The sequence below is a fragment of the Monomorium pharaonis genome, chromosome 2, assembly GCF_013373865.1.
Source record: "Monomorium pharaonis isolate MP-MQ-018 chromosome 2, ASM1337386v2, whole genome shotgun sequence".
Taxonomy (NCBI): domain Eukaryota; kingdom Metazoa; phylum Arthropoda; class Insecta; order Hymenoptera; family Formicidae; genus Monomorium; species Monomorium pharaonis.
This window is the reverse complement of record NC_050468.1, coordinates 19,282,878-19,305,485: the sequence shown is the minus strand read 5'-3', so window position 1 is coordinate 19,305,485 and position 22,608 is coordinate 19,282,878. Positions and strand designations below refer to the sequence as shown.

The following is a 22,608-nucleotide window of genomic DNA, read 5'->3' as shown; positions in this document are numbered from 1 at the left end:
ATACGATCCACGGGTTTGTGTATAAGCGCGAGGATTTTTTTAGCGGTCAATGGTCCATGCACGTGAGACCAACTGCGAAAGCTGCGAAATGTTATTTTTCCTCCCATCCTTGCTTCTCTCTCCCCCTCGTCGCGAAGCGCACATACTCGAAATTCGAAGATTATTTTTAGGATAAGTTTCGCCGTCGCGTAAGGCCACAACGAGCGGCGTCGGCGTCGCTCGCTCAGTGTTAAAGAGGCGTCGGTGGCGGACGCAGTGGTGACGACGAACTCTTCGACAAGTGAGAAGAAACGAGCGCACGAGGGTGGTGCGGTTACAAAGAAGGGGGTGCGAATCGAGATTAGGAGGAGGAGGAGGAGGAGGAGGAGGAAGAACGAAGCGTACACCGACGCCCGAACGATCTTCTTACGAACGAACGATCGACTGAAATACATCATTTATTCTTCATTACTTATTTCCGCTTTCTCAATCCCGCTGTTTATCCCCTTTCCCCGTCCCCGTCCCCTTCCCACGACTTCCCGCACGCATTATCTCTCACTATCTCACCGTCATATTTTCGACGACGAACAAACGAACAAACTGAACGAATAAACCGATCCCTCGAGCTATGGCAGCGACCGCCATGGACCCGGTCGACATTGCGAATATACTCGCGCAGGAGTTGCTTTATCAGCAGGTAACCATCTCTCCGCGAAGACAGTTCCAAATATCTTTTTACACAGAGCATCGTAGCAGTTCGTACAACCGCCCGAAATATTTAGAACATCGGGCAATCGTCACGTTCGAACATTAACACGTTGAATCTAATTCCGCTTAAACTTGGCGAATAGTGTTTTAACTTTTTTTCGTGGGGTAAAAGATACTTTTCAATTAATCCGAAACAAGTACAAGGTAAACGACGCAATTTTTGTTTGATCAAAACTTTCACAGATATTAACACGATAATCATTTTATTCCTGTAGAAAGAAACAATCTTCCCTTGTTCTTATTACCTAATAAATACCTTTCCCGTTATCTGATACGATTCTCTAATCGACACAGTCGCGAGCGAGAGAGAAGTCGAGAAATATTTACGCGCACGCATCGACAGCGTCGATGTAAACTGCGATGTGGATACATTTTGACGGGGGCGACATTCGATCTCATTGTGATCGCGCGGCGCGAATAAAGTGGCTCTTTGTCGACTCGGAAAGGGCCCCGAAGCGGCGAGGAGAGACGATCGTTTCTGATCTGAAAATAAACGCGGCGCGACGCGCGCGGCTGGCGCGCCTTTTCGAAGCGCGATGAGAGACCGATTCATTCATTCACGGCGTTCGGATTAATTGCGATCGCGGATCGTCGGGGAAAGCACGGCGACGACGACGACGGTGCTTTCGCCGAAAGATCAGCCGATCCGTCGTCGCCGTCGTCGTCATGGTTCGCTCGCTCGCTCGCGTGCAACGAAGCAGCGAGTTAATCGCGCAATTCGCGATGTGAACTTGAAGGAGAGAAAGCTCGCCTTAGAGCGAGCGAGCATTCGGTTTATGCGGGATGATGATTGCGATGCGAACGAGCGGGAATTGTGCAACGTTGTGCAATATCGTTGGAAGTTCCACCCGCCTCGGGTGAAACTATCGCAAGTGTACCGAGAATCATTTTATGCCGTTTATTTGATTAATAAGCCCGGCAGGAACGGCTGTAAAATATGAATCGAGTCTAACTCGGTGGTTCACTGTCGCTTTTCAAAACGATTATTTAATACGTTTGGACTTTATATTGTATAGCAATTAATTCAACGTCTATAAAATACAAATTTACTTTGTGCTTTGAGAGAGGAGACACACATTTTAAAATTAGAAATATCATTGTACATCTCTCTCTCTCTCTTAATTTTTGATCGAATAATCGCTAATGGGCCAACTTAATTTATTAAATTGTAGGACTCTAAATTTCTAACTTGGTGACTTTCTCAAAAACTGTCTAGCCACATGGATAATATATGCTAAGGACTCCACAAAATTGCAAAGCGTTCTAATCATTTCTTGGACCCGCGCACGCAAGGGCCATTAATCTGCGCGTCGCGACGTTCCCAACAAATATTGCCAATTAATCCGACGTTGGCACACTTGCAAATTATAGTGATTATTTTAATAAAGATCTAGCTCTCACATCTTCAAAAACTATGTACACAATAACGGCATGGCGAGCTAGATCTTAACGTATTATGAATTTTCGACACACAATATGCACATAATGCATTCATAACCGCAATTTGTATTCTGATATAGCGATTACGAGCCGGTATTGCGTCTCGATCGATTTATATCTCGATCGCGCCGTATAAGCGCGCGGTATCTCGGTCGCGATGGCAATAGCGTACGTTCACGAGCACGCTCCCTGGATTCGATCGCGCAATTAGTCTATCGTCCTCGCTCTGGAAGCGACGTTCTAGGCGAGGATCTATTTTCCGTGGTGTAGAATTACACGAGTGGCGATGCGACGCGACGCGACGCTGAGCGCTCGGTTTCTTCGCCTTTGCGCCTCGCCGTATTTCGGAGCAAATCGAGCGCGAACGCGAACGCGCGGCTGTAATCTGGATACGCGCGTTTCGCAATGATTTTCTGGTGGCCGATATCGCCCTTTGTCCGCGGACTAGCAGCGCGCGCTCAGGGCAGATTAGAGAGAGAAACAGAACAGAGCAAACACATATTTATTTATAGAACCGCGTGCGCGCGCCCGCCGTACGTGTGCGGCATGCGTGTGCGCGCGCGCGCGTGTGTGTGTGTGTGTCGTTGGTCGTCGCATGTGCGCGCACACACGTGTGGACGAGAGCGAGCGAGCAATCGCATAGCAAAACGGAAGACGCGTGTGCATGCCAACAGCCGTCGGGTTTTGCGAAAAAAAAGTGCGACGTCGAGCGCGGCGACGCGTTCCCGCCGCTCCATCTCGCAGGAGGAAATTCCGCTGAAATGCATACGGATAGCGGAGATTCGCGAAATTCTGCGTAGTTCGCTCTGCGAATAAATCGAGGCTTCTCCTCGTTGCACGTCGTTTTTCCCCGTGGTGCTTCAATTCGGAGCAGAATTTCCCGGTAGAAGAAATCGGATTAGAAAAAGATCCAATTTGATCAATTATATTAAATTATTAAATGAATCTTATTAAAGTATTACTCGCGTAAAATTTGCATTTTGATTTCGTAAAAAATTGCTAATTTGTCACGAGTACATGCGTTTTACGGTTTGAAGCACCACTGTCGTCGACCGCGCCTTTTAATATTTATAATTATCAGATATTACACGCATCTCTCTTCCCTCCACTCGAGCCGTATGTACAGGTGCGTTTCTATGTATATATGTCGTTGTGCATGGTCGCGTGATGTGCACGGAGTATTGAAACACGCTCGAAGCACGCTTCGAGGGGAGGGGAAATCGTCGCGCGCGATGTGCGAATGTGATTCACGTTCGGGCGAGGGAAGACGCGTCGCTACGATGCACGCGCACATAATGACTCGTTCGAATGAACGATGTTCGAGTGATCCTGCGACGAACAATGCGGAGCAAGGCCCGCAAGGTGAACGGCCCGAAGGCCGTCGAGTACCGCCGGAAGCCGTCAGTTCGGCGATAATTGTAAATAAGGAGCCATCTGTCCTCGCCTGCCAGTAAACATCTTATTAATTCGTTTTTTTTTCTCCGTTATATTTAAAATTGTTTGGAAAACTAGACGATTCCAGATCTCTCAGTTTGTCCCGCCGTTGCTCTGGTCACGTTAAAAATTACGGTTAACCAGGCCGCACCTCCCATCGATCTCGTTGCGTGACGAGTCTCCCGCGGTTTCCGTTTTCGGCGGAAAGCAAATAGCGCTCCTCGATAAGCGCCGAGTTTGCACTCGAAAATTCTCGAAATTCGTGTTCCGATGGTAACTCTAGTCAATGCGACGAGAGAAGTCGCTTTCGCGATCGCAAATTCTCCACCGCCAATTCGCAAAATGTCAATGCCGAGAAAGATGCCGCAAATAAATTAAAATCGTCTTTCGCGAAGGTCGACACAATTGAAGATCCGAAAAGGGTTGACTAACGAGTTAAAGAAATGATTGGCGATTTCGATTGGCAAGACGTTTCGCTTTGACAATTAATATCTTCGAAGATTCTATGTACGCAAAACAACATTAACATAAATCGCGAAGTAACTTTTTCATATTATATACCATATCTTCTTGATCTTGATAAAAGTTGGCTCATAAAGGCCTAATCGATACAAGATTGTCGAGCTGCATACCCAGCATATGCAAAGAAAATTAGTCAATCGCACTTCTATTATAAATTACTATTATAAAAAAAAGTGTGATAGGATAATGTTTTCTTTATGCATATAGTAGCTGCATTTCTTTATGCAGCTATGCAAGCTTGTCTGGATAAGTCGTAAAAGATAAAGCTGCGCAATTCTGTTAGGTATATAAAATCGCAATCAACAGACAACGTATTATGTACGCCGTCTCGTAAGATTCGCATTTTTCACCTTTTTGCTGCACTCTTAAAAATTCTCTCGAGTTGCGGCACACGCAGCTCCACTTCGCGGTACGATATCGTTTCGTGGCGCACTAATTTTGATTTAATAATTAACAGACTGTCCACCGTTACCGCGAGTGAAAGACAGAAAGAGAGAGAACCATTACCGATCTCTGTCGATCGGTAGAGATCGCTCCGAGCGAATTCTGTATTTTCTAGGATCTACCTTCGATACTTTCTCACACGGAATTGGAATTCCAGTGACCGTGACGCGCACGGACACGATTCGGTAACGCCTAAGTTTAACGCTCCGGACATTCCTGAGGTTCCCCGCGCGCGCGACGGTCTCGCGATGGGCGAGAGAAGCGTGGTCGGTGGGTGGCCAAAACGACGACGGCCGAAATCGGCGAAGCCGCTCCTCCGAGCTGCGCTAAGTAATTTTAGCGATGACACTTAAAGCGCCTGCCTACGGTATTTTCCCTCATCTCCGGACGGATGATGTCGCAAAAGATGCATCAATCCATACTACATATATTTATTTATTTTATACATATATTTATTTTATATTTTATTTTATATTTATTTTATATATATATTAAAAGTTGCATACATATTTTTATAAAATTTTGTCTTTAACATTTTTCTTAACATTTTTTTTGCGTTTGAAATACACACAAAACAATATTACAAAAAAATGCGAAAGCTTGATTACTTTGGGATACACAAACCGCACGTGAAAAATTATTATTGTCTTATGTATTATTTTATTGATTAGAATTAGATATTTAAAAGACAGGAAACAGTCAAGACAGTTGTTTCTCTCAATTGAGAAAAAAAATCTCTGAAAATGGGAGAAGCTCACATCGGTGCGTCGACTTGAGCGTCTTTCATCGTAGAGCTATACATCATTTTAGAGCCCCACGCGCGTACTCTTCAAATGTGGCTTCGGTTCGACGTTTGCCTCATCGCGAAGCAAAGTCGCCGCCGGCGGCGGCGGCGACCTTCGTTAAACGGCCGGAGGATGGACGGCGATTCGTAATTTTAGAAATGATAGCGAGCCGCGCGCGCGCGCGCGCGCGTCTTCTCTCCCGCGTGAGAGAGAAAGAGCGAAGGACGTCCCGCGGGGCTTCTCTTCCTTTTCCTTCCTGCGTCCTTTTGTGTTTTCTGGGAAACGCGCAACGCGTATAGATTACGCTCGTCCCCGACCGACGGCTGGCGATTGGCGGCGCGATAATGGCAAGCGCGCGAGGTTGTCGCTACGTGAGCTGCGATTCGAGGTGCCTCGTTAATATCGTCGTAGTTAGGAAGAACGAGACGGGCTCGTAAAGTCTCCCTTCCCTTACCTCGCGCGCGCTTTTCTCTCCCTCTCCCCCCTCCCCCCCCCCCTCCTCTCCCACTCGGTGAAATCGCGTTCGAGTGACCGCGAATCTTTTTTATCGTCTCGCCGCCGCCGCCACGGCCGCCGTCGCATGGAAACGATGTTTTTAATTCAATGCGAATTACAGTATTGCGCAACGTTATAACGCACGTGCGCCACGGCGCGTGGAAACGCCGCGGCCTGGCGTTTGTAAATTTCCGTCGGGAAATGTACGCGAGAAAAAGACACGCGAGTTAAATCGCGAGGCGCGATCGTGTCACATATATTGTAATTTTAATAACGACGCACGGAATCGTAAACTCTGGTCTATCGTCGCGGGCGCGTTACGATACGTTATCGGCTATTGGATCACGGATATTTTTATCGAGCCATCCTGGCTCGAGATTAACTGGCTGATATCGGACCTGAAAAGTCAAAGATAACGCGATAAACGCACCTACATTAGCAGTTCTTTCTTGCGAAAGAACACGCTGCAGAAAATTTGTCAACGCCACGAAGTCAAGTTAGTTCGTCATTTTCTGCGTTTCCAGAAATGAAACTGGAACGGCAGAGGAAAAGAAGTAAACGGGTAACTTTTACTGATACATCTCGTCACGCTGATATTTCCGCATAAAATCAGATTATACTGTTCCTTATTTATAATTGAAAAGAAAATAAATCTCTGTAAATCCCGTAGAGTGAAAATTGGGCTTGCGCAGTTATTTAAATGATTTGCCATTCTCTAAGAGTCACAATTTACTTCTACAGGACTGAATAGAAATTATTTTCTACTCCTATTAGAGACCGCTCGAATATTTGCACAAGTTCAATTTTCACTCTATTATAGATTGACATTTTACTCAACGAGATTTAGAGAATAAAGCCAAATGTTTTTAAATGATCTTTTAGATACACTTTCAATCAACACGATCCATTATCTTTATGTTATAGCTGGTATCTCTGGACGGGTTGCACAGTGGAGTGCCGACCAGGACGACGCCGACGCTGACGCCGACCACCCTCCGTAGCATCGAGCAAACGTTCCTGGAGCTGACGAGCGAGTCGGCGTCGCACAGTCGCGAGGCCGGCTTTGTACCACCGCTGGTTGAACCGTCGCAGCCGACCCCGGCACAAACGCAAAACACAACGGCGGTACATCTCCCGGCACCGACGACCACCCTCGTCGAGACCCAGCAGCAAACACAGCCGCAGCAGCACCAACAACAGCATCAACAACAGCAGCAGCCAGTTAGACGCAACATGGGTGGCAGGCGGCCCACCAGAACGATCGGGATGACCCCCGAAGAGGAGGAGAGGCGACAGATCCGACGCGAAAGGAACAAGATGGCAGCGGCGAGATGCCGCAAGCGAAGAATGGATCACACCAATGCCCTACTCGAAGTAAGTGCGCGAATTGTGAATATAATATTACGAGACTTGTTAGAATTTTAATCATTATATATTGAATATGATGGATTTAATGAATATGGATCACAATTTCGTTTGTGGAAATATAGCTTTCAATTGTTGAAAAAATTTTTGAAAAGTCACGTCGTAAGAATGTCGCAAAGAGAAAGGAATTTATTATTATATATTCGTTTTTCTTTTTGCAGGAAACCGAGGGCTTGGAACAGAAAAAACAGAGCTTGCAGGAGGAGATCGACCAGCTGAAGCAGGTCAAAGAGGAACTGGAATTTATTTTGGATGCCCACAGGCAGGTCTGTCGTCGTTCGCTACGCCCCTCGTCCCCGCTAGATATAAAACCCGTGATAAAGAACGATCTCCCGGTCGAGGATCAATTTGCCGCCGATTCTGTGAAAGGCGACGGTAACACGACGGTAACAGCCGCGGCAACGAGACCGAATAGACCTAATTCATTACCGGTCGGATTGGACAACAATAACAGACTGAATTCTCTGACGATGTTCGTGGAGCCGAAAGAGAGACCGGACACCCTCGCTTTCAAGACGGTGGAGACACCAGCCTTCATGAAGCCGACGATGGATATAGCCGGTATGCCGATTACCACTCCGACCAGCGGCATACCGTTTAACTTTGAGTCTCTAATGGAAGGCGGTACCGGTCTCACGCCAGTCTCGACACCCCTGATACCGTCGTGCTCGACGCAACAGAGAAATAACCATCTGTCCGCCGTGGATCTCAGCTCCCCGGATGCGAATCCCCCGAAGCTCGTGAGCTTGTGACGCCACGATGACATGGTGGAGCACGGCTCCAACGAGGAAAACGATCCCGAATGAGAAACGGGAGTACCATGACGCGAAGGATTTTTACACGGGGGAGCAGAAGTATTATGCGCGTGCTCTTTACAACGAAATTTTTGATCGCTCTTAAAAGCTCTTTTCCGATTTTGCTTAATAATAGTTGGCGTTTCTTCTCTTTACACGTATCTCTCTTTCAAAATCTCAATACGAGTATGTAGAAAAGATTTGTGTTTATATTGTAATGGCTGCGAATGATTTGATTTTCAGTATTTTCCTACTCGTAGACCAATGACAAGACCAATAAACAAATATTGTCAATCTAACTTTTAAAATGTAATTTTGTGTACATATAATAAAATGATATTTTCTCGTTACAAATTGTAAGCGAGAGATATGCTTGAAAAGAAAAAGCGACAGCTGTTTGCGCCTTGAAGAAAATTGTCGCAGATATGAGCAATAATGTCTGCATACAAGTGATACAAGTATAATTTAACGTTTAAAATAACGAATTAGAAATAATGAATGTAAGATTTGTCATTTTATAAACGATTCAACAAGTAAAATTTTATACTATAATTCTATATTGTAAAAATAAAAAATTTAAACATAAGACAAAACAAGATTAGCTCAAACCTCTAAGTACATTAAGGAGTCTTAAGAGCTCTTGAATTGCGCTTAAGATTGATCAACAACAGTTCGCATAACTCAACATTTAATATTATAGAGCGGATAAATAAAAAATATACGAACGCGAGAATTCCTAAATTGTCTCCGACATTTTTTTGTGACGTCAAAACTGAAAACTCGCTTTGTGCTATCCGCAATGGTATAAATTTTTGTATGCGGCTGTCGTTTTTCCAGTCTCATGCGACATTATAACATTTAATCCCTCCATACAATATAATATATACATATATTTTATGACGTATGACATTTTTGCATGATCTTAAGCAATATTAATATATTTATACGCGACTGCTAGCTATGATGCCTGGAAGCCGTGAATTTCTGATAGTCCATTAGCGATTTTTTGCTTCGGTTTAGCCCCAAGGTTAGCCCAAGCTCCTGATTAGAGCTTTCCGTATCATATTTGGTAGTCGCTATTGAGAATTGTATATGGAGATTGTAACGCACCAATGATAATGTTGCAATATATTTTGATTAGATTGAGTCAATAAAATGAAGTGAAATTGTACTTTTGATAATATTATCTCTTTGTTCATTATTTTACACTATTCAGTTTAGAATCCTTTAATTTTTTCGATGGCTTTCTCCTCGTCGACAGTGGTCATTAGCTGATAATGACTGAATTCCATCGAGAACGTTGCATTGCCCGATGTAATGATTCTTAGTGTTGTTGAATATCCCAATAATTCTGATAGTGGCGCGAGGGTTCTAATCACCTACAAAATAACATGCGGATCATAATACATAAATTAATATTATTAATTTATTACGAATAAGAAAATTTATTCACCTTATTATTGCCGCGTATATCAATCTGTTGCATTACTGCTCGCCTACGAGTAAGATCAGCATTGATACTCGATGAACATTCCTCTGGTGCAACGATTTCCAATTGCATCATCGGCTCTAGTAACATGCTGTTTCCATCTTGGAGTAACTGTGCATATATAAAACATTTTATTTAAATATCTTATTAAACATTGAAATCAATATTTTCTAATAAACGGGCAAAATAAATATTTGTATTTATTTATACTATCGCTCAAAAATATTAGAACATTCGAGATTTTCTTACATATTATGAAAAATAAAAAAAATACAAGTCTAAAAATTTTGAAAAAATTATGTGTCAAACATACTGTAACAAATATTTTTTTCTTTTTTTCACAAAACTTTAGTTTAATTAACATTTTTTTAAATATTTTATAATAAATGAATTTTACGCAAAAAATTCGATATTATTGTAAGAAATTGCATTAATTAAAAAAAATTTAATTTAGAACGTTTATTATTTTAATGTTTTGTTAATTTTTATTCAATCATATTTTATCAACTTACAGCATTTCAAAGTTAACAAAAAATATTAAAAAATAAAAATAATTATGTAATTTAAAAATAAAATATAATTCAAAACTTTATCTTTTCACTTTAAAATGCATTTTTGTTTTAAGATACTTTTCGTGATGTCTATAAGAAAATCTCAAGTGTTCTTATTTTTTAGCAGTAGAGTGTATATAAAATATGATAAAGTCTCGCACAACGATTAGGATTATGAATATCTTATAACATTAATTAATAAAATTTAACAATAGTAAGTGAAATTAAAATCAATAAAAATATCAAATATAGAGGTGAAAGAGCTGTTCAGTTTATAGCAAATCTTGATACCTAATAATAATTTTTGTGTAAATTTAATCTTTAGGTCACATTAATTACATGCATATTCATTGATTTTATAATACAGACCTTAACTAAAGCCGGAATACGTAATATTATAAATTAAATAGACGAGCAACTTATATATAATATTGTGGTTCACGAGTATCTTAAAACACTTTAGAAATCTTTACAAAAAACAACACTAGGTTAGATCACTTAGAGATTGTAAAAATTCATACAAAAATTATTATCATTATTATTATTAGGTACTAAGATCAATAATTGGTTCTTTTATTTTAAGAAACCTTAATTCTAATTAGAATTTATTTAAGGTATATGTGCACACCGACCTTCCGAATGCATTGCGAGGCAGCGGCAGAAATAATAGTATCCGAAGTACCGCGTGTTGTCTCCAGCCAGTGGAGCTTGACACCAACATTAATCACCGGACAACTTAATTTCACACCATGCAGTAGTGCAGCTTTCATACCGTTTTTAATTGCGTTCATCATTCGCGGATGAATACCATCAATATTCGAAGCATTTTCTGGAGACCTATCCAGAAGCAGCTTCTCCTTATCCTTGTAATTGGGTATTAAGGACATGGTGATCATAACTTTGTGCATCGTGTTGCCAACCTTGTGCTCCACAAACAGCGTATCTTCAACAGCATCCTGAATCGTTTCCTTATAAGCGATTTGCAGGGGACCCAAATCTACGTCGATCTTGTACTCCGTCTGGATTCTCTGCTTAATGATCTCTATGTGTAGCTCACCCATTCCTCCGAGCACAATCTGTTCGGTCACTGGATCGTTCTTCACATGCAAGCTGGGATCCTCCCTTTGCAACTCCTGAAGAGCAACCTCTAGAGCAGACTGCGCCGAGAGGGAGGGCGGTTCGATGGAGCAAAAGAAAACGGGATCGAGCAAGTTTACTCCGGACGCAAAGAAATTGTTTACGTAGTCCAGCCGGTCCGGATTCTCCTTCAGCATAGTCTGCTTGGCGCGACTGGCTACCGACGTACTCGTCGTCATCAAGTCGCCTGTGATAGTACTCTTTAATCCAGCTACAGCTGCGATATTACCATAGGTCACCTCATCCACTTCCTCGTAATCATCGGCACAAGCGATATATAGACGAGTACATTGCTCATTTTGCTCGCGTGTTACGTTGTACAATTTCTGACTCCTCTTCATACTGCCAGAATAAATCCTAAAAAAGGTAACTGGTCCCCTATGCTTGTCATGAACAACCTTGAAGACTCTGGCTGCCAAACTGTCCTCGAAGCATCGATATGGATTCAATCGATCTACATTCGATGGCGACGGCAGGTAGAGAATGACGCTATCCATTAGAGGCTGTACTCCGATGTTCTTGTAGGAACTTCCTAACGTTACAGGCACACCTTTCCTACCTATAGTGACTCTGTGTAAGGAATCGACCAACATTTGCGGCTGCACGTTATCTAAAGACTCTTGCTCTATAACAATGTCTGCCAGTTTGTCGTCTAGACCCGATAGCTTGTCAGTCAACAGTCGTCGCTGCTCACTAGCAGCATCCCATAGTCTTCCTTCGTCGCCGCTCTCAGATATTTTTGTCCTTATTAAATTAGTACCTTGATGCTTCTTATCGAACGATAACTTTTCCATAGTTATCACATCTACGATACCTTCTAAGACACCCGCCTTCTTTATGGGAATCTGTATTGGTAACGTTTCCATGTTCAATTTTGATTCGATAGACTGCAAACTCATGTCGAAGTCAGCATCCACTCTGTCCATCTTATTAACGTAGATTATCCGAGGTATGTTATACCTATCTGCTTGTCTGGATACCGTTATCGTCTGAGCTTCCACACCAGCAGAACCATCTAGAACTACAATTGCACCATCCAATATCTGCAAAGTCTGTTCGACTTCCATAATAAAATCGATATGACCAGGGGTGTCTATTAAATTGAAGCGATGGTCTTTCCAATTAAATGTGACCGCAGCTGAAGTGATGGTTATCCCTCGCTGACGTTCCTGCTCCATGTAATCGGTCACAGTGTTGCCATGATGTACTTCTCCCATATGTTTGATGAGACCCGAATAGTACAACATTCTTTCAGTTGTGGTCGTTTTTCCTGTGGAAAAATATATTTGCACCTAAATATATAAGTTAGATGGTTCAGAAACATCCCTATTTTTAAAAACCGATAAAAAATAATAAAAAGATAACAGATTTAGACTTTACTGAAATTTTATTTAATTTTATAATAAAGTTATCGTTTCTATTGAATTTACATTTGAGCTACTATAGAGAATTATTACAGTTTCTTGTTTTAATTTTATGATTAATTAGGAATTCAAACGTGTTTATGTTTTTCTGCAACTTTTCTAGTTACCTAATTTAAAAATTACAATTTAAAAAATAATAGATTTTTATATATATATATATATATATATATATATATATATATATAAAAGAAATATTAAATTATACATATATAAAAAGCACAAACTTTAATAGTAAAGTATTACATAATACATCTTACATAAATTAATATATGATAGGATAATATCAATTTTGATAAAACATAATCAAGCAAACATTGATTAAAGATTATTATTAAATTTGTAAGTGAAATAACATAAAAAAAGAAGATAAAACTGATATTTACAAACCAAAAATATGATAGCATTATACATTTTTTAAATTTAATTTTATTGGACTTTTAAAGAGATTTTATTTATTATATTAATATAACAAGTAGAATACTAACCAGCGTCAATATGTGCCAGTATCCCAATGTTGCGTACCTTTGTAATTGCACTTTTAGATGCCTCTTTACTTTTAGGTGCTTCTGGGAGAGGAGCATTTTTGTGGATATATTGTGTGCACAATTTACACCATGATGTCTTTAAGAAATTATGTTTTAACATCTTTTCAATATGCAAAACTCAGCAGTGTTTATCAAATCGCTATCTGTTCCTATTCGAACATACATTATTAATCAACTTTCTCTTTTTTCCAAATTACATTTTGTTTGTTTCTCTTTTGCTTAGAAAAGGTGAATTAAATTATTTTTTTATTATAAAATACTTTCAAACTCTCTCTTGCTCTACTAGGTATTAAAACTCCAAATGTCATTCATCTTTTCACAAAAATACTTTATTAGTTATACATAAACAATTACTATTTTTATTTAAAAAACTGTCAATACTATTAGCATTGTTATTTAAAGAAAAAGTACATGAGGAGCATAACAACATTGCAACATAACCTAAAAGTGCTTATTTCATATCGTGTCGAAGATAGGTCAAATTGATTAATAGAGTAAATGACGGATTTTGTCAGATAATTAAAAAGACATCGTACTTTTTTTTAAATTTTTTGCAAAATTTTTTATTTGACGAATGTACAATTATATAAAAATCACATGCACTCGCGGAAATACAGCGTGAAATGCAGCGGATATCTCCATTTCGATGAGTCTCGGAACGCAACAATATTCAGAAATTCAGAGCGATTATGACAGTTATCAGCTGGTCGAAATTATGCGTATATGTCCATTTAAATAGCGGAAATTCATAGCAACGTAATTGCAATTTTAGAAAAAAATATATAAATGTTGGACGGTCAGCTATCTTTAATTTGTTAAGAATTTTGGATTATGTTATATAATACAATAGCTAAAAAGTAAAAACATTGACCGTGTGCGAGTTGAGCGCTTTTAAATAATACTTTTCTAATTTTTAATAAGGTTTATATTATATATATATATATATATATATATATATATATATAATCACTCTTTCCAATTTAATAGTTAAAAAAATTTTTTTGAAGCTTTGATAATGTGTTTTAATAAAATATTTTTCGATTAAATTCAGCAGAGAGGAACCTGAGAGCGGTCATCGCGTCGTTTTAGGTGGTTTTAGGTGTTTTCATCCATCAGCGCCTCTATGTGCACAAAATGTGCACATTAAACTATGTAGTCAAATATCTATCAATCCCGTAGGTAATGTGCATAACTTTTTGGGTCTCTTCTATGCTATGTCCACGTTTACTTGGTTCTGTTTTATGCTATACCCGTAATTTTTTTACAATTATATGCATTTAAAATATGAATGCATATATTCATATTTTAAATCTGTTTTATGCAAATGTGCATAATCGTGTTCTATAAATGTGCAATACACATATACATGATATGAATTCATCAATTGATTTGATAAAAATTCACTCACCGATTGCTGCTACTGCTACATTCCTTTTCTGGAATATCGAGTCACTCGAATCCATGGATGCCGCTTTCTGTTGACATCATCCTGCTATTCTCGAATCACACATTAATAACGATTACCTGATACTTTATTCGGCAATCCCGATATTACGGATAATATATCACACACGAGTAAACCGCGCGCGAGAATTTCACTTGGCGCGACCGTTACATTTAAAAAAATACGTGAATGCGTACCCTCCTCGAGCGATTACGCGTACACGAAAACTTTGCCCGGAACGAAAATCAACATGGCACGAAAGTGGTGTGACGTCACGTATAAACTGCACGTAACTTCGTGGAAACGCCGAGGAGAGCGGTGAGAAAACCGTTTGAATGAAAATTACACGCCGAGATACAACGAACGGAGACAAATTCGTTTCGAAAATTTTGTATGTCGTATGCTCGCACGACGACTATAGTAGCACTTCACTTAATTGGCACTCGCGATATTCTACCGAATGTATCCTCTTCACACTTTATTCGAATACTTCACTCGAAACCAAAGGCAAACGCACGATGCCGCGCTTTACACATGAATACGATCTCTGCTACGTACGATCTCACATGGCTCGCGTATCGTTTGCTAGCACGACGGCACTCTCAACACACGTTGATTTTCGTTCCGGGCAAAGTTTTCATGTGCACGTATTCGCTCGAGGAGGGTACGCAATCCGTTCGGCAGAATGTCGATCGTGCCAATAAAGAAACTTTACTAGTTGTCGCGCAATCATACAGAGATACAAAACTCTGGGAGCTAATTAATTTACTTCTGTTTAGTGTGTTTTAACGTGCGCATTCAACGATTCTTGACGCTTTTTTCGGGTTTTGTTTCGTGACCTCATGCATCATACCACTGTTATTTAAGTTCTAATTGTAAATAAATTTTTTTTCATGTGAACGAGAATAGTGATTGAATAGGATTCTTCGAAAATCGCGTTCGGCCTATTTGATTTTAAGTGCAAACGCTTGTCCGAAATTTTTTCCGTCATCGAAAAAAAGCGAGGCTTCCGCTTCGATGCTTCGGATAATCGCTTCTCGGAAATCGTCGAGGGTTCGAGATGCTTGTCCGAAGTTTTTTTCGTCGTCGAAAAAAAGCGAGGCTTCTGCCTCGATGCTTCGGGTAATCGCTTCTCGGAAATTGTCGAAGAGACTCTTTCCTTTTCCGCGAAATCGCGTTCGGCCTATTTGATTTTAAGTGCAAACGCTTGTCCAAAGTTTTTTCCGTCATCGAAAAAAAGCGAGGCTTCCGCTTCGATGCTTCGGATAATCGCTTCTCGGAAATCGTCGAGACTCCGGGATGCTTGTCCGAAGTTTTTTTCGTCGTCAAAAAAAAGCGAGGCGCCACTCAGGCGCCAGTCCCCTCGACGAATTCCGAGAAACGATTACCCGAAGCATCGAAGCGGAAACCGCAGTTCTCGGAAATCGTCCCCTCCACGATTTCCGAGCCTAACGGTTATCTTTTCTTTTTCGCCAAATCCCCGAGTCGCCCGACTCACAGTAGCCAATCAGCTACTAGCTCCGCCTACTATTTTCTCCTTCCCTCTTTCAAACGCTTCAACGACTCCGCGCGGACCGGGCTCAGTTGCCTGACGAGAGGGGTTCGGTGAGTCAGTTGTGTCGCGAAGATTCGGTAGTGAACATGTACGCTGCTCGTCTATCGGAAAAGAATATCGCGATCGCCTCGTGTGTGTGTGTGTGTGTGGTGTGGTGTGGTGTGGTGTGGTGTGGTGTGGTGTGGTGTGTGAAGTGCATCGTCGTTGCCTTCCTCGCTGCTTCAGGATTATCTTCGCCGTTGCCTTCCTCGCTGCTTCAGGACCACTTTCGCCGTTGCCTCCGTCTCTGCTTCAGGACGATCGCTGTGGACCGCTACGAACGAACATAGTAAGTACATTATATTTTAGTAATACTTTTGCCTGCCCGTCCACAGCGCACCATTATCTAGTTATTTAGTACATTATACTCCAACAGATAGTTGAAAAATTTTTTTACTCGCATACTCGCGATCTTAAAATTTTACAATCGCAATCATGCGAGTAACAAAATCTTTCGACTATTTGATGGGATATAATGTTCTAGATAATGGCGCATGGCCTCGGGGTACATGTTTTACTAACAGTTTCGTCAATCTATTATTTTCCAACACTTTTTTTATTCCGACCGTCGGCACCGCATTCGCGAGAAGCGTAAAGTGCAAAGTTATTAAAGTTTCGATCATTATTCTTACGACAGTTTTCGCTAGTTTTCACATAGCTCCGACTATTTCCATGTCTTTTAATAAATAATTTTATTAATTAATTATTTTTCAAAATTTTTTTTTCCTACCGTCGGCACAGTAAAACTGTCGTAAGAATAATGATCGAATCTGTTTGCACCTCATACCTCTGCTGAATGCAGTGACAGGAGTCGGAAAGGAAAACTGTTAAAAAATAATTAATTGACGGAATTGTTATTAAAACGCATGAAACAGGTCGAAACTGTGCGAGAACTATTGAACTGTAACAAAAGTGATCGAAACTGTTTGCACTTCACGCGTCTCGCTAATACTGTGCCGACGGTAAAAGTAAAAAAATGTTAAAAAATAATTAATTAACCAAATTATTATTAAAACGCATGGAAATGGTCGGGGCTGTGTGAGAACCAGCGAAAACTGTCATAAAAATAATGTTTAATAACAATTCCGTCAATTAATTATTTTTTAACAATTTTCCATTCCGACTCCTGTCACTGCATTCAGCAGAAGTATGAGATGCAAACAGAGTCAATCATTATTTCTACAATAATTTTCGCTAGTTCTCACATAGCCCCGATCATTTCCATGCGTTGTAATAAATAATTTTATTAATTAATTATTTTTCGAAATATTTTTCTCCTGCCGTCGGCACAGTATTCGCGAGACGCGTAAAGTGCAAACAGTTTCGATCACTTTTTTTTTGACAGTTCTCAATAGTTCTCGCACAGTTTCGACCTATTTCATGCGTTTTGATAACAATTCCGTCAATTAATTATTTTTTAATAATTTTTCATTCCGACTCCTGTCACTGCATTCAGCAGAAGTATGAGATGCAAACAGAGTCAATCATTATTTCTACAATAATTTTCGGTAGTTCTCACATAGCCCCGATCATTTCCATGCGTTGTAATAAATAATTTTATTAATTAATTATTTTCCGAAATATTTTTCTCCTGCCGTCGGCACAGTATTCGCGAGACGTGCAAAGTGCTGTTTCGATCACATTTTTTAGTTTTCAATAGTTCTCGCACAGTTTTGATTTATTTTATGCGTTTTAATAACAATTCCGTTAATTAATTATTTTTAAACAATTTTCCATTCCGACTCCTGTCACTGCATTCAGCAGAGGTATGAGGTGCAAACAGATTCCGACGGGAGTCGGAATGGAAAATTGTTTAAAAATAATTAATTGACGGAATTGTTATTAAAACGCATGAAATAGATCGAAACTGTGCGAGAACTATTGAGAACTGTCAAAAAATAATCGAAATTGTTTGCACTTCATCTCTCGCAAATACTGTGCCGACGGCAGAAGAAAAAAATTTTTTTTAATAATTAATTAACAAAATTATTTATTAGAACGCATGGAAATGGTCGGGGCTATGTGAGAACTAGCGAAAACTGTCGTTAGAATAATGATCGGCTCTGTTTGCATCTTATACCTCTGCTGAATGCAGTGACAGGAGTCGGAATGGAAAATTGTTAAAAAATAATTAATTGACAGAATTGTTATGAAAACGCATGGAAATGGTCTGGCTATGTGAGAACTAGCGAAAACTGTCGTTAGAATAATGATTGAATTTTTTTTTCCTACCGTCGGCACAGTATTCGCGAGACGCGTAAAGTGCAAACAGTTTCGATCACTTTTTTTTTGACAGTTCTCAATAGTTCTCGCACAGTTTCGACCTATTTCATGCGTTTTGATAACAATTCCGTCAATTAATTATTTTTTAATAATTTTTCATTCCGACTCCTGTCACTGCATTCAGCAGAAGTATGAGATGCAAACAGAGTCAATCATTATTTCTACAATAATTTTCGGTAGTTCTCACATAGCCCCGATCATTTCCATGCGTTGTAATAAATAATTTTATTAATTAATTATTTTCCGAAATATTTTTCTCCTGCCGTCGGCACAGTATTCGCGAGACGTGCAAAGTGCTGTTTCGATCACATTTTTTAGTTTTCAATAGTTCTCGCACAGTTTTGATTTATTTTATGCGTTTTAATAACAATTCCGTTAATTAATTATTTTTAAACAATTTTCCATTCCGACTTCTGTCACTGCATTCAGCAGAGGTATGAGATGCAAACGGAGTCGATCATTATTCTTACGACAGTTTTTGCTAGTTCTCACATAGCCCCGACCATTTCTATGCGTTTTAATAATAATTTTGTTCATTAATTATTTTTTAACATTTTTTTACTCCTACCGTCGGCACCGCATTCGCGAGAAGGGTAAAGTGCAAAGTCATTAAAGTTTTGATCATCATTGTTACGACAGTTTTCGCTAGTTCTTACATAGCCCCGACCATTTCCATGCGTTTTAATAATAATTTGATTAATTAATTATTTTTTAACATTTTTGTACTTTTACCGTCGGCACTGCATTCAGCAGAGTTAACTCTGCTGAATGCAGTGACAGTTGTCGAAATAAAACATTGTTTAAAAATAATTAATTGACGGAATTGTTATTAAAACGCATGGAATAAGTCGGAACTATGCGAGAACTATTGAGAACTGTCAAAAAATAATCGAAACTGCACTTTACCTCTCGCGAATACGGCGCCGACGGTAGGAGTAAAAAATGTTAAAAAATAATTAATTAACAAAATTATTATTAAAACGCACGGAAATGGTTGGGGCTATATAAAAACTAGCGAAAATTGTCGTAAAAATAATGATTAAATCTGTTTGCACCTCATACTTCTGCTGAATGCAGTGACAGTAATCGGAATAAAAATTGTTTAAAAATAATCAGTTGACGGAATTGTTATTAAAACGCATGAAATAGGTCGAAACTGTGCGAGAACTATTGAGAACTGTCAAAAAAGTGATTGAAACGCATAAAATAGGTCGAAACTGTTTGCACTTCACGCGTGATTATTATTTATACGACAGTTTTCGCTAGTTTTCACACAGCCCCGACTATTTCTATGCGTTTTAATAATAATTTGGTTAATTAATTAATAAAAAAAATTTTTTTACTTTTACCGTCGGCACAGTATTCGCGAGACACGTGAAGTGCAAACAGTTTCAATTATTTTTTGACAGTTCTCAATAGTTCTCGCACAGTTTCGACCTATTTCATGCATTTTAATAACAATTCCGTCAATTGATTATTTTTAAACAATTTTATTTCGATTACTGTCACTGCATTCAGCAGAAGTATGAGGTGCAAACAAATTTAATCATTATTTTTACGACAGTTTTTGCTAGTTTTTATATAGCCCCGACCATTTCCATCCGTTTTAATAATAATTTGGTTAATTAATTATTTTTTAACATTTTTTTACTTTTACCGTCGGCACTGCATTCAGCAGAGTTAACTCTGCTGAATGCAGTGACAGTTGTCGAAATAAAAAATTGTTTAAAAATAATTAATTGACAGAATTGTTATTAAAACGCATGGAATAAGTCGGAACTATGCGAGAACTATTGAGAACTGTCAAAAAAGTGATCGAAACTGTTTGCACTTCCCGCGTCTCGCGAATACTGTGCCGACGGTAAAAGTAAAAAAATGTTAAAAAATAATTAGTTAACCAAATTATTATTAAAACGCATGGAAATGGTCGGGGCTGTGTGAGAACTAGCGAAAACTGTCGTAAAAATAATGATCAAATCTGTTTGCACCTTATACCTCTGCTGAATGCAGTGACAGAAGTCAGAATGAAAAATTGTTAAAAAATAACTAATTGACGGAATCGTTATTAAAACGCATGGAATAAGTCGGAACTACGCGAGAACTATTGAGAACTGTCAAAAAATAATTGAAACTGTTTGCATTTTACCTTTCGCGAATACGGCACCGACGGTAGGAGTAAAAAAATGTTAAAAAATAATTAACAAAATTATTATTAAAACGCGTGGAAATGGTCGGGGCTATATAAAAACTAGCGAAAACTGTCGTAAAAATAATGATTAAATCTGTTTGCACCTCATACTTCTGCTGTCGTAGAAATAATAATCGAATCACGCGTGAAGTGCAAACAGTTTCGATCACTTTTTTGACAGTTCTCAATAGTTCTTGCACAGTTTCGACTTATTTCATGCGTTTTAATAACAATTCCGTCAATTAATTATTTTTAAACAATCTTTTATTCTTACTTCTGTCATTGCATTCAGCAGAGGTATAAGGTGCAAACAGATTCGATAATTATTCTTACGACAGTTTTCGCTAGTTCTCACACAGCCCCGACCATTTCCATGCGTTTTAATAATAATTTGGTTAATTACTTATTTTTTAACATTTTTTTACTCTTACCGTCGGCACAGTATTCACGTGAGGCGTGAAGTGCAAGCAGTTTTGATTACTTTTTTGACAGTTCTCAATAGTTCTCGTTCAAGCCATATCTGAGTAGTTATACCATTAGTTTTTAAAATCTCTAAAGAAATTGGTTTTTCAGTTTTTACTATTATATTATTGGCAAATTTGTGTGAAATGGTATATTGAAATTTTTTCAAGTAATTTTATAATTTATTGATTGTAATTTGTCGATTGTAATTTGTTCATTAATTCAATTACTTCTGATTAAGATGAAAGGCTCACCGCTTTGACGCGCAACAGCGGAGTTGTATCTGCATCTTGGCTACGTTGAAATCTGCAATATACGTGCACGATCTAAATTAGAGTGGCGTGAATATGAAATATTTAAGAAATAATTGTCGCGTGTGCGCGCTAATTTATTTCTTAAAAATTTATTCAATGTGCTTTAATATTAATAAAAACGATCTATATTATTGTGGATCTTAAATTCGGTCCCAAAAAATAAGAAAGATGAAAAGTTCCAGTGCTTCTTCCATTACTTCATGAATGTGAAATGAATAAAAATTTTTTAGGAATAAACTACGAATTTTCTATAAATTTTAAATAAATTTGGTATGAATTCTATATAAATTTTGCATGTTTGTAATTTTTTTTTAAATTTGTATATTAACTTTTACTATGTGTATAATGTTAACATATCGTGTTAACAAATCAGATAAACTGCGATTTATGAAGTTTTTTTTAAGACAGATATTAGTTGTACCAAAAAATGATAAATAAAATAAATTTTTTGTTCACGATAGTTACTCGGCATTCGTACACAGGCAAAGTTCGGACTGAGACGTGGCGTAAGCTGGACGGTCCATAAGCATTTAGGTCGCTTACTGCTGTCAGATGATGTCAGCAGAAAGCGGCATCCATGATGAATTCGATTGACTCGGTATTCCGGAAAAGGAATGTAGCAGTAGCAGTAGCAGCAGCAGCAGCAGCAGCAGGAGCAGCAATCGGTGAGTGAATTTTTATCAAATCAATTGAATTGATATCATGTATATGTGGTATTGCACATTTATAGAAGACGATTATGCACATTTGCATAAAACAGATTTAAAATATGAATATATGCATTCATATTTTAAATGCATATAATTGTAAAATTTACGGGTATAGCATAAAACAGAACCAAATAAACGTGGACATAGCATAGAAGAGACCCAAAAAGTCATGCACATTACCTACGGGATTCATGTGGTCTGTTCTTTCTAGCTGCACTGTTGCACCGGTGCAATAAGTTAAAGTAAGACAAGTATATTTTTTCTCATTCTAACTTATTGCACCAGTGCAACAGTGCAGCCAGAAAGAACAGACCAATAGATATTTGACTACATAGTTCAATGTGCACATTTTGTGTACATAGAGGCGCTGATGGATGAAAA

General features: G+C 39.0%; 2 protein-coding genes across 4 annotated transcripts in view; one reads left to right on the top strand and one right to left on the bottom strand.

Annotated features, from left to right (window-relative positions):
* LOC105836643 (transcription factor kayak) overlaps positions 1 to 9,257 on the top strand; it is a 34,114-nt gene extending 24,857 nt beyond the window's left edge. For 2 of the 3 annotated variants that reach the window (XM_012680819.3, XM_012680818.3), the window contains exons 2-3: positions 6,792 to 7,241; positions 7,454 to 9,257. In XM_012680819.3, coding sequence (XP_012536273.1) covers positions 6,792 to 7,241; positions 7,454 to 8,044 — 1,041 coding nt within the window. In that variant the 3' untranslated portion in view covers positions 8,045 to 9,257. Of the gene's footprint in view, positions 1 to 226; positions 677 to 6,791; positions 7,242 to 7,453 lie in introns of those variants that run through there. The other variant, XM_012680820.3, reaches the window with a different exon arrangement.
* On the bottom strand, positions 9,258 to 14,039 carry LOC105836641 (ribosome-releasing factor 2, mitochondrial). The gene is made up of 5 exons (XM_036282428.1): positions 13,769 to 14,039; positions 13,173 to 13,381; positions 10,759 to 12,533; positions 9,540 to 9,686; positions 9,258 to 9,465 (listed from the first exon to the last, which is right to left on the bottom strand). Exons 2-5 carry the CDS (start codon positions 13,330 to 13,332, stop codon positions 9,304 to 9,306), a joined length of 2,244 nt encoding a protein of 747 aa, XP_036138321.1. The 5' UTR covers positions 13,333 to 13,381; positions 13,769 to 14,039; the 3' UTR covers positions 9,258 to 9,303.
* Positions 14,040 to 22,608: the final 8,569 nt, after the last annotated feature.

Excerpts from the sequence above, each read along its gene's own strand:
- LOC105836641 (XM_036282428.1), bottom strand. The coding sequence starts at position 13,332 with ATGTTAAAACATAATTTCTTAAAGACATCATGGTGTAAATTGTGCACA. Across the intron at positions 9,687-10,758 it reads CCTCGCAATGCATTCGGAAG|TTACTCCAAGATGGAAACAG; the intron begins GTCGGTGTGCAC and ends ATATATGCACAG. Across the intron at positions 9,466-9,539 it reads ATATACGCGGCAATAATAAG|GTGATTAGAACCCTCGCGCC; the intron begins GTGAATAAATTT and ends GTTATTTTGTAG.